General features: G+C 36.3%; 1 protein-coding gene across 1 annotated transcript in view; it reads right to left on the bottom strand.

Annotated features, from left to right (window-relative positions):
* The window catches only part of ALDH1A2 (aldehyde dehydrogenase 1 family member A2), a 109,117-nt gene that overhangs the window by 12,877 nt on the left and 83,495 nt on the right, over positions 1-12,745 (bottom strand). The window contains 3 exon segments of the mRNA XM_074294629.1: positions 1,141-1,305; positions 3,485-3,669; positions 6,419-6,521. Coding sequence (XP_074150730.1) covers positions 1,141-1,305; positions 3,485-3,669; positions 6,419-6,521 — 453 coding nt within the window.

Raw genomic sequence — 12,745 nt, forward strand, 5'->3', positions numbered from 1 at the left:
ATTGATTATACATATTCATATGTATCTATATGTGTTTGTATGTATGCATATGCATATGTTTAATCAATAATATAAGGAGATAATCAATTTCCTTTCTTGATTCTCTTAATAAAGCTAATTTTCACAAGCACTATATCACAAAATATTGTAAATTTCCCAAGAATAAAATTCAATAAAGAAATTGACTGAAGTTTGTATAATGTTCAGTTTGTTTCTCTTGAGCACTGGAGGTTACATATGTCTTAACACATGCACAAGTATGTCTCTGTGTATATATGTCTGTGTTCTTCATGCACATAGAAGACATATTCTCATGTTGTACTAAAGACATCTCCAGCTCTAAAATTCTAGGATTCTCAAGCTGTGAAATCTCTGTCTGAAATAGGAACAGAAGACCGAAATGAAGAGGTAGGTAGTTGATCCATTTCTGACCAAGAATATACATTCTTTCCATCCCCTTCTTACACAAAGAAGGAAATTTTTTTTTTAACAGTAAATGACAGCTTGGTTCCTGACCTATGGGCTGAAAAATTAAGCTTTCAGGGCAATGTCAGGACAGACTGGTATATAAATGAGAAAGAATGATAGTCTTAGAATCAAGAATATATTACATCTACACTTGCAATCTCTGTGACTATGGACATACAACCTCTATAAACCTGTTTCCTCTTCTGTAATATGGGGAAATAATAACTGTACTAAGACACAAATGAGATAGCATATGCAAGGCATTTTGCAACATTAAAGCATTATATTTCTGTCTGATATTCTGAAAATGGTATCATGACATTTGCATTTTAAATCAGACAGGGTTATTGTAGGATGTAAGTGGTTAAACCTTAAAGTGTTTATGTAAATATGAATTATTAACTACTATATGAAGATTATCATGGAAAACTAATACCACAATAATTTGGTTTACTTCATGAGATTCTATCTTGTCTACTCATCTCATAGCTAATTCCTTTTCTTTGGTTTCTAAACTATTTGATTTTTGAGAGGCAGAACATTTGTATTTGTGTTGTATAAATTATTTAAAAAATAAATCCAGGAAATACAATTTCTCAGACTTTCTGCTAAAGAACTCTAGAATGCAACTTGAGGGAAATCTGTGACTCTTTTAATTGAAATATTTGGTACCTCTTCCTTGGCAATCCGCATATCATCGGTAACATTGGAAAACACGGTGGGCTCAATGAAAAAGCCCTTTCGGCCTAATCCTTTGCCACCACATTCCAGCTTGGCCCCCTCAGCCACACCGCTCTGGATGAGCTCAAGGATCTTGTTGTACTGTTTTTTGTCGATCTACAAAAAGAAATTACCTTGTCAACATAAGCAAAAAAATCTGCTATGAAAATAGGAATGAATAAATTAATGTGGTATCAATTAATTGACATGTATTAAGCATCTTCTATGTGCTAAATATGATGCTGGATTCCAGAGATACAAAGACAGAAATGAATCAGTTCTTACCCTCAAATACCTTATATTCTATTGAAGAAATATGTGCATATTATATATAACGATATAGATGCATGTATATATATATACATATATGTGCATCAATATACACACAGGCATACATGTGTGTATACATTTATATATCTGCGTGCATTTGTATGTATAAATACACATATGTGCATTTGTATGTATGTGTCTGTGAGTGTGTAAGGATGAGCAAAATAAGCATAATCAAAATAAATACAAAGGGTTTTGTTTTATTTTGTTTTTAGGAGGAAAGGTAAAATACTACTAGAGGCTGGAGGATCCAGAAAGGCATCCTATGGAAAGCTCCTTCATTTCTACTTTTTAAAGTTCCTAGCTTTATTTCTAGGGACTGAGGGATTATATGGTCTTGAAAATAATAGCCATCAGAAACATCCCTTAGAATCATAAACATGTGTTGGGCTGAAAGGTGGCTAATTCACTCAGGGTATTTACATGAAGAATAAGAAATCAAAATTAAATTAATCATATGGAAAGCACACTGCTCATTAAAGTAGCCAAAGACTTATAAAATGCTTTGTAAATTCAAAAATGCTATTTAACTATGTGCCATTATTATTGTTGTAGTTATTAAGGTATTCTTGTTTTGTGTTATGAAGAGGGTTTTGGGGGGATAATACGCTTTTAAATTGTAAGTTTTTATTGAAAAGCAAATATACACCTTGGAGAGGGCATGTTTTCTTTAAGTCTCTATGATACCTAAAGGAGAAAGTATGAAATGTTCAATTTTAAAGGCTAGTCACTAATCAGCATAGTCAGTTTGAAGCTGGTTCTTATAAGAGGACAGATAAAAACCTTCTTTCACTTGAGTTTCTTTCCACATTTTTTTCTTCTTTGTTTTTGTTTGAATTGCCATGATAAATGTCTGAATCTTCATTTCTTTTTGGCAGGAAAGGGATAGTATAGGTAAATTATATCTACTCAAACCTAAAGAGACATCAGTTCTCATTAGAAGTTTTCATGGGGAAACTGGCTTATATGTTTTCATAATACTTCTTGGTCTTCCATAAAATCAAATCTCCACTGTGCAAAACTTACCAAAGCAGCACAAAGAGTTCACTGTCAAAGTATGTGACTATATTCCCTAAAAGGGACATTTTTCTCTACCTTTCTCTCTCCATCCTATGGGAGATATCAGATACGAATGTTGAAGGGATCAATAGAAGACCCAGGTTTGGGTCTCACCTTTGATACTGGCTGGCTTTGTGACTCTGGACAACTCCCTATAAGTGGCAGAAAATGTATTGATTTTTAATGGTAGAAGGTATTTTCCTTCTCAGCAGAATCTAAAGTTCAGTCCCTAAACTTATCCCTTGGTATGAAATATTATCATCATTCTTTGTATTACAGAAGATCTTAATACCTACCAACACATATCAACCAAGACTGATTTAACATTTACTTTCTGTAGGACTATACAGAAAGAACCTCAGCAATCAGACAATATTTAGGCTGGAGAGAACTATATGCTTAGAGAACCATTTTATTCCTACATGGGATAGAATGAATTCTCCCAACCCAATATAAATATGCTAAGAATTATCCCCAAAGAACAAGGATTTGAACACCTGGTAACTCATTCTTCTTTGCTAGACACTGGGCCGTTGCTCTTGTAGGACTAAGCAATATTTCAATTCTTAACAAGTCCTCAGTGCTCTTAAGCAATTCCTAACTCTCACCTAAATGGTTGAAGGAGACAAATAAAAGGAATAGTCTCTTAGTTTTTTCAGAAGCAAAAAACAATGTTGAAGAAATTGCCAGAAATGAAAGATTATGCAAAAGCTAATTTGAAAGGGAAAGACCCCTTCATGGCTGAATGTCCAGTCATATGCACAAAAACAAACAAAATTCTTTGTATGTTCCCAGGGAGGGAGGAAGAAAGAAAGAGGCCTGATACTGTGCCCATTCCCAACCACCTCCCAGTTAGAATCTACAGAGGCTCTGGAGATACTTAATAAAGAAATGAAAAACTTCTTACCTGAGGGCCTTGTTCTGTAGTCGGGTCAAAAGGACTCCCAACTATTCGCCTCTTGGCACGTTCCACACTTCTTCGAACAAACTCCTCATAGATGGATTCTTCCACAAAAATGCGGGATCCTGCTGTACAGCACTGACCTTGGTTGAAGAACACACCCTGATGGGCTTGCTCCACAGCATAGTCCACTGCAAGATGAAAGCCACCATTTTTTTCTGTGTTGCTCTCACCCACTTCACTAGGGAAGTCAACACCTGTGTCTTATCCTCAAAGCACCTGATCCAATATTATACATGATAATAATGGATAGGAAAAGCAACTGAGGCGAGATGTTGATGGAATTGCTCTTTGGTGCCCCAGTGACATCAGGGAGTAGCTTTTATATTTTTAATAGGAAGAGGAACATGCCCTTCACTTTATCCTTTTTTCATTCCTTATATCTTTGCTGTTAAAGGAATAATGTTTTCAAAATTTCTATTAAATGGACAATATATCCCTTTGAGAGATGGATTAATTAAAACAGAAGATGAATTTTTAGTTAGTAAAAGGATAAATTAGCAGGTTGAACAACTGGATTTTGTGATGAAATGAAGTAGGCAAAGATATGCTAAGTGCTTTGCTTATATGTGTCTTAAACTGATTAAAAGAGACAGCCTATTTTAATGGAGAGGGCACTGAAGTTAACATCAGAAAAACTGGATTAAATCCTGCCCTTAAACATTATTAGTCATATGAACCTGGGAAAGTCAATTAATCTTATGAGTCTGTTTCATCATCTGGGAAATGGGAGGGTTGGAAGTGATGGCCTTCAAGATCCCTTCCAGCCAATGGCATGCTGGTAAATGTATAACAACTGTTTCTCTAGTAGGGGAAAATGCATGTGCAACACTTTTAAATACAATCTGCATTAACATTTTCTCCTTCACTTTCTTAAGTCTAAATGAACTTCACAATAAATCCATTTGCAATTTGTAGCATTTGTCTATTTCTAGGGTGTTAATATTCACATTGAAAATATAGCAATTGATTCTCACAAGTCAATCTGAATGATCTCTAGTATACCCCAACTTCTAGCTTTAAATCTATGATCCTATGACCATATCAATACTAAAATCAACAATTCACTGGTAAACCTGAACATAAAAAAGAGGCTACCACATGAAAAAAGGTTTTCTGTTGGATAGAACTAGGAACAATTAGAAGTTGAAAAAAGGCAGATTTTGAGTTTGAAATAAATGAAAAATTTCTTCCCATACTTAGGATTGTCTAAAAGTAGAATGGGCAGCCTTGGGAGTAATGAAACATCTCATCACTATCAAGGGAAAGCTGAGTGACAACTTGTTGAGGATTCTATTAAAATCTGATACAAGTTAGAATACATGGTGTATATACACAAAGATGAAACAGGGAATCTCCCTTACTGGAAAAGCTTAGAAAATGAAGTAGCGCCCTCAGTGATGTAGGATGGTTTAAATGTCATACGATTCAGAGGCAAATGGATTCTCTTGATCACTGTTCAGAGTTACTATGACAGTGAGTTGTTGAGAATGCCTCAAGCATAGGTCACAAGTATATTTTTCTGCTTAAATCTGTTCTTTCCCCTCATATCATATTGTATTGTCCTCAAAACCACTTGTCTGGCTTCCTAAATGGTCCTTCTGCCTCTGGTGTACTGAGGACATCAGGGAGTAGCTTTTATATTTTTAATAGGAAGAGGAGAGAAAATATGCCCTTCTCTTTATCCTTTTTTCTTCTTCTTTAGATGGAGAGTCTCTTGAGGACAAAATATCATTTGCCTCTTTTTGTATCCTCAGCACTTTACACAGTGAGTGTTACATAGTAGATGCTCAGTATCTGTTTACTGATTGGCTAACCTTCAATAATTTATCCTCAACAGAATCATAGTTTTAGAGCCTCTTGGCTTCATTCAGATTTCAGTTCAAATCCCACCTTCTGTAAGAAACTATTCTATTTTTCTAGCCTGTTCTCTTCCTAGACTGACAGTGTCTAACCCTGGAGATTGTCTCTCATCTATAATATATACATGTTGTATGTACATCTTACATACATATGATGTGACTCCCTCATTAAAAATATGAGCTCCTTGTTGAAGATAGATAGGCAAAAGGGAAGCGAAAGCAAGGAGAAAAGGAGAGAAGAAGGGAGGAGAGGAGAGGAAAAGTAAGGAGAAGAGAGGAGAGGAGACAAGAGAAGAAGACAGGAGAGGAAAGGGGAGGGATCAGGAAAAGGGAAGAGAGGGGAGGGGAGAAGAGGAAAGGAGAGGAGAGAAGGAAGGGGAGGAGAGGAGAGGGGAAGGGAGAAAAGGAGAGCAGAGGGGAAGAGAGAAGAGGAGGGGGAAAGGAGAGAAGGAAGGGGAGGAGAGGAGAAGGGAAGGGACGAGAGGAGAGCAGAGGGGGAAAGAGAGGAAAGGAGGGGGAAAGAGATGAGAGGAGAGGAGAGAAGGGGAGAGAAGAGGAGAGGAGAGAAGGGGAGAGAAGAGGAGAGGAGAGGAGAGGAGAGGAGAGGAGAGGAGAGGAGAGGAGAGGAGAGGAAAGGAGAAGAGAGAAGAGAGGAGAAGAGAGAAGAGGAGAGGAGAGGAGAGGAGAGGAAAGGAGAAGAGAGAAGAGAGGAGAAGAGAGGAGAGGAGAGGAGAGGAGAGGAGAGGAGAGGAGAGGAGAGGAGAGGAGAGGAAAGGAGAAGAGAGGAAAGGAGAAGAGAGAAGAGAGGAGAAGAGAGGAGAGGAGAGGAGAGGAGAGGAGAGAAGAGGAGAGGAGAGGAGAGGAGAGGAGAGGAGAGGAGAGGAGAGGAGAGGAGAGGAGAGGAGAGGAGAGGAGAGGAGAGGAGAGAAGAAGAAAGGAGAGAAGAAGAAAGGAGAGGAGAGGAGAGAACCTATGTGAAAATGTCCTAGGAAATGTTTAAGATCTGCAGATGACTTACAATCAGCATCTGCAAAAATAATATTGGGACTCTTCCCTCCAAGCTCCAGAGTAACTCTCTTCAAATTACTCCTTCCAGCTGCTTCTTGGATCAGTTTTCCAACCTGAAAGGAAAGGAAACGGAGAAAGGTTTTACATGCACTATCATTGAGAATTAGCAGTTACAGCCTGCTAGGTATAGCAGTAGGCTGTCGCAGTAAATAACTATGTATTAAAGATTTATTGGTGGAATAACACAGAGCTAGCTCACAGGGCCTTGCCCAGAAGATGACAGTGGACAAGATACTAAACTTGTCAATGAAGAATGTGCTTTAAAATCTGCGGAAATATATTGAAGAGTTATTTTACTATCGTAGCTAGAATGAACAGGAAAAAGAGAAGAGGGGAGGGGATTATAATCTAGTACTTTCAGTACTGAGTGATCTTTTCTCCAAGTAACTGGCAGGCACATCAAGGCCCAAATTAGCACAGTGAGATTTCTAAACTTGGATCATGGCCTTGGTATTCAGATTTTGGCTTTTTAAAAAAGCCAAACTGTTCTCTACTTTTTATATCAAAAAGCAACTACATGTAAAATTATGGATGGATATAAAACACATTATTCAAGTGTTCTTTTAAAAAATATCAGATATTACAATAAACTAATGAATAAACTATATAGAGTAAGGAGCTATATTTCATATAGCTCATATTTTTGGTGTGAAATTAAAATGAGCAATCTTAGACCCAGAGAAGAAATGAAAAAATAAACTTCTTCTTTCCTTGAGGATTGGGAACAGGGGAATAGTATGGTGTGTAATGTTACATAAATAGACATAAGGTCTTCAAGAAAGTTTTTTGATCCTCTCCTTGATAGTCCTCTCATAAGACATTCACTTCAAGAATATTTACTTGCTATCCTCCAAGCATGGAATGCTCTTCCTCTTCATCTTGTTCTCCTGGCTTCTCTGGCTTTCCTCTTCTCCAAGTTAAAATCCCACCTTCTTTAAAATCCCACCTTTCTCAATCTTCTTTAATGCTAATGTCTTTCCTCTGAAGTTACCTCCAATACATCATATATTTGCATGTTGTCTCTCTCATTTGAGAGAGACCAGCAAGAACTGGTTTTGGGGTTTTTTTGCCTTTCTTTTTATCCTCAATCTTTGGCAGGGTATCTGGCATATAATAAGCAAGTAATAAATGCTTATTGACTGATCATTACAAGGAATGTTTACTGGTTGGGAGGAGGGAGGGAAAGGAGATATGGTTAGAAATGACTGGACATAAAAATAAAAGACATCCATAATACTATTTTTTAAGGCGAAGTATTATGATGCGATTCCTTTAATATAATCTTAGAACTGGAAAGTGGTCAATATAGTTCCTTACTCCATGTAGGACTCCTTAACAGTATTCCAGACAGCTATGGGGCTACTTTTAATATTAAATTATAGTCCTATATGACTTATCCAGAATCTGGCCCAAGTAACCATAAATGGATTTGAAAGAGCGTTGGTTGAAAGCATGTCATAAATTAATAAATATGAATAAGTGCTGTGCTTCGTTAGGTTGGTGACCAAAAGACTAGAGAAATGGAGCATTTAAGGTACTGGGAAGCAGAAGATGGGAGAATTGAGAAAGAATGAAAACATCAAGGAATGGTTGGTGATTGGAGACTCAGGAAAAGGGAGGCAAATGGACAAGGCAACAGTGAGAAACAGTGTAAAGATACTAAGGCAAACTGAGGCAGTATGTCAATTAGCATCTATTAAGTATCTAGTGTGTGATGAGCCTTGTGCTAAAACTGGGGATTCAGAGAAAGGCAAAAAGAAGTTCCTGCCCTCAGGGAGCTGCCCCTCTAATAGAGAGAAACAACATGCAAACAAAAGGATAAATGGGTAGTGTCTGAAAGGAAAGATCACTGGCTTTTCATCCAGAGGACTTGGGTTCTACTGCTTATTTTACTATTTGCTATCTTAAGTAAAATAATAAATGTAAAATGTTTTATAAACTTGACACTCTTTAAATAGCAATTGTTGTTACTTATGTAAACTTGAAGTAGTTGCTTAGTTTCTATGACTTTAGCTTCATTATATATAAAATGAGGAGTTTGGAAATAATCTCCATTTCAGATCTAAATCCTATGACGCTGTGTGGGGCACTAGACAAGGGCAGAGAAGAAAAGTTGTAACATATCAAGTTATGTATCTATTACACAGTGTATTGTCTTATAAATTATGGTTTCATATCAATTAGTCAACAAGTATTTACACTTCTAGCACTGATACAACAAAGCTTCTAAAATAGTGTGGGACTAGGAGGGAGGGAAGGAAGAAAAGAAAGAAGAGAAGATAAAGAAGGAAGAGAAAAAGAAGAGCAAGAATAAGAAGTAGTAGTACTAACATTAAAAGACAAACAAATGACAGCACATCTTAAAGAGGAAAAGAAGAAAAAAATATGATGCTATTCATGTTGGCTGGTCTACAATATATACCATTAAGGCTCAGAATTTTTATTACTCCTGATCCAAGTAAAGCTGTCAAATAGTAATTATTTTGAATATAGCTAAATCAATAAATCTATCAACAAAAGTATAATAAGAGCTACTAGAATGCAGGCATTGTCCTGGGCTCTAGGGATCCAAAGACAAAAAAATGACAGCTTCACAAGATAGAAAGCAAAATATTCTATTGGAGGAAAGGTGAAGTATCTATAAATTGTATATAAATACAACTCCAACTGAATACCCATTAAGTACCCAGCACTGTGCTAACTGTTATGGAAAGACAAAAGGTGCTTGCAATCTTATTAAGGAAACAAGATTTAGAAATATGAAACAATTGAAAAAGAAAACAATACTATGTATAATAAGGTGCCAACAAGTGTGTGGTAAAGTTCCAAAGTATTATAAGAGGCTAAGAAGGGATGGTGTGCCCCATCTCTGGTCCAATGCTCTCTGAAAAGGCAAAAGAATCTTTTCAGTAAATACAGTTTTCTTTAGGAGGGCTTTCAGAGTTTTAAGTGCGCTTCAGTTTGAGAAAGACATATAATCATAAAGGTAAAAGATAATCATGGACTATGAAAGTTTTCTTTCCAATAGTATTATATTTTTCCAAATACATGTAAAGATAGTTTTCACATTCATTTTTATAAGATTTTGTTTTCTATATGTTTTTCTCCTCCTCCCCAAGAAAACAAGCAATTTGATATAGGTTCAAAATATGCATGCCAAATATGGAAATATATTTGTCTTATTGTGCAAGAAAAATCAGACCAAAAGGGGAAAAAACATGAGAAAAAAGAAAAAAGCAAAAAGGTAAAAATATTGTGCTGTTCACAATATATATATGATATGTGTGTATGTTTTATTTCTTCCTCTCTGCCAAGATTACCTTATTCATGTAACTTATGGACCAGAATATTATTCTGAAAATTTAAAGTGGTCCCTGAAGTCTTCAAGTAAGTCCTTTTATGTGATATCTTAAGATATAGTGTTTATGTCAGAAATCCTTCTAAAAGCAAAATACTAAGAAAGGGTTGGGGGGAAGGTGTGAAGAGCAGTCTGTCTCAGTTGTTATTCTTGCTGATACCCTTAGTTGGCAACTTAGCTTCTGCAAGTTCTCTCAGTTCTAAGAAGCTAGAGATTATCAGTTGTTTTTGCTTCCCATTTTTCACTTTCAAAAAGTCAGAAATTAATAATTCTTAGGAGTGAAAATTTCCAGATCCTTCTGGCATACCTCTCACTGCATATTTTCCAAATAATAAGAAAAATAAAACTATTTAACGAAGGACAAGAAAATGCCCTTTGCCTCACAATATGATCTCAAAAACTTATTAACAATGAATTACATCACAGCTTTCATTAAATGTATTTGTTAAGGCTGGTTTTGAGTCTGAGGAATTATTAAGCTTGGTAAGAATGATTGTTGTAAAAGAGAAAAAACTCAGTAAGCTAAGTGGTACAATAGATACAGTACCAGGTATGAAGATAGGAAGGGTCACATAGCTAGAAAGTATCTGAGACCAAATTTGAACTCATAGAAGATGAATCTTCCATGAGTTCAAATTTGGTCTCAGATACTTTCTAGCTATGTGACCCTAGAAGAGTCACCTAACCCTGTTTGCCTCAGTTTTCTCATCTGGAAAATGAACTGGAGAAGGGAATGAGAAACCACTCCAGTGTCTCTGCCAAGAAAACCTCAAATAGGGTCATAAAGCATCAAATATGACTGAACAACAGCAATACTCAAGGTGAGAGATAATATCCTTTAGTGAAAATAGGTTTGGCCTTGAATTTGGAAGATCTGATTTCAAGTCCTACCCCTGAAGCATAACAGTTGGGTGACTACAAGTCATTTAACTACTCAGTGTTACAGGGCATTTCCTTAAGACTATCTTATAGAGAAGCAATTGAATTGATTTGGTAGAGAGAGTTTCTACCACAGAAGTTTCTTATACTGATGAAATCATTAGGTTCAGATTAAAAATGCTTAAATATGCAAGGCAGCAATTAATGAGTGTATAAAAATAGCTGTGATAGGGACCCTGCCTTCAAAAACCTTAAAACTTAAAGGTTGGTAAGTATTTTCTCAAAATACTTGAGAAAAGTACAAAGGACTATGAAAAATTTTTGTATCAGAATAATAATATTAATGATGATGATGATAACAACTGGTATTTTATTATGTACTAGGCACTGTTCTAAGGGCTTTACAATCATTATCTCATTTGATCCTCATGACAATTTATAGATGCTATATTATCTTCATTTTACCAATGAGGAAACAAAGGCAATCAGGACTTAAGTGACTTTCTCAGGGTAGCAATGATAGAAAATGTCTGAAAACTATTTGCCTACAAGTGCCAACCAAATTGCACAATTCACTGTCAGTCAAGATAACATTTCTAAGATTAGAAAGGACTTAAGATGTATCTAATACAAGCAGGTCATTTTACAGATCAGGAAACTATAGACCCAAAGAGCTTATGTGACTTGCTTAAATTACATTGGTAATGATCATCAGAGGAAGGATTTGAAAATAGGTTCTCTGATTCCAGAGGCAGTTTCCTGTTCCTGTTCTCTTCAACAAACTCTTGGGTTATTTATTTTTCAAATGCAAAGAAAAGATGTAAGCAAAATACTATGAAAATTTTGAGGAAGAAGCAATCACTTTCAGTTAAATAAAGTCAGGAAAGATGTCAATGGAGGAAGTGGCAACTGGGAAATTTTCCTTCATGAAGACAGGAGGTCCACAAGTGTTAGTTATTGAACACTTTTTTCAAGTATTGAAAATAATTGGTTTTTTCAGTATTGTTATCAATTGCACTGATTTTTCACCTTTTCTAAAATAAATGTGTTGATTAATTAATCCCAAACCTTTTCTAAAATAAATGTGTTGATTAATTAATCCCAAACCATTTGGGATTTTCTGTCAAAGATACTGAAGAGGTTTGCTATTTCCTTCTTTAGCTCATTTTACAGAGGAGGAAACAAGGCAAACATGGGTAAGTAACTTGATCAACATCCAGCTAATAAGTATTCTAGGCCAGATTTGGATTCAAGAAGGTGAGTCTTTCTGACTCTAGGCAATTGTACCACGGAACTATCTGAAAAAAAAATACTATTTGTTATATTTGTTTGTTTGGGGTGGTTATCTGAAAGGGGAAGAGGGAAAACTATAAGATAATAATTCTGGTATAAGAAAGGGAGAGAGTATCCTTGTGCCTTGAAAGAAGGTGACTGGGGGTCACTGGAATAAGTTTCAGGATAGCTGTAAATAAAGGTCTAATGGGTTAATAACAGAAAATTCTCGCCCCTGGACATGAGAGATTAATGGGGACACTCCAGTTCACTAGTCTGATTTTTTCTCCCCTAAACAGCGCTCCCCTTATCTCTTCTCTCTCACTGCAAACTCTTTTAAAAGTCAATACTGTTGCCCAGAAGGGGCCTCCAGACAAGGAAGATTTAAATGGGCATGTGTGCCAAGAGAAAGGAGGATATGCATAAATGGGAAATCTAGACCTTCTGTTTTGCAGCTGCAGAATAATCTGGTAAGAGATTATACTGGATGAAGGCTATGAGATTCACTAAAAGGAGGAAAGACACCAAAGGCTAATTAGGAGACATCAGGGGCTCCATTCCATGCCAGCTGGGAGTGGGAGTCAGAGATAGCCCTATCAGGCTGTGAGTCCTGATCTTTCTGAGAAGCTTCAGTCTCCCAGGCTCTCTCTGTGTGCTGAGAAAGTCAGAGCTGCGAAGTGATTTTATGATTCAGATAGAACAGTCAAGTCTATTCTCAAACACCTTTCTTTGGCCTTCAAGGAACCTGATTGCACTTCATATCCTATC

Source organism: Sminthopsis crassicaudata, chromosome 2, assembly GCF_048593235.1.
Source record: "Sminthopsis crassicaudata isolate SCR6 chromosome 2, ASM4859323v1, whole genome shotgun sequence".
NCBI classification, from domain to species: domain Eukaryota; kingdom Metazoa; phylum Chordata; class Mammalia; order Dasyuromorphia; family Dasyuridae; genus Sminthopsis; species Sminthopsis crassicaudata.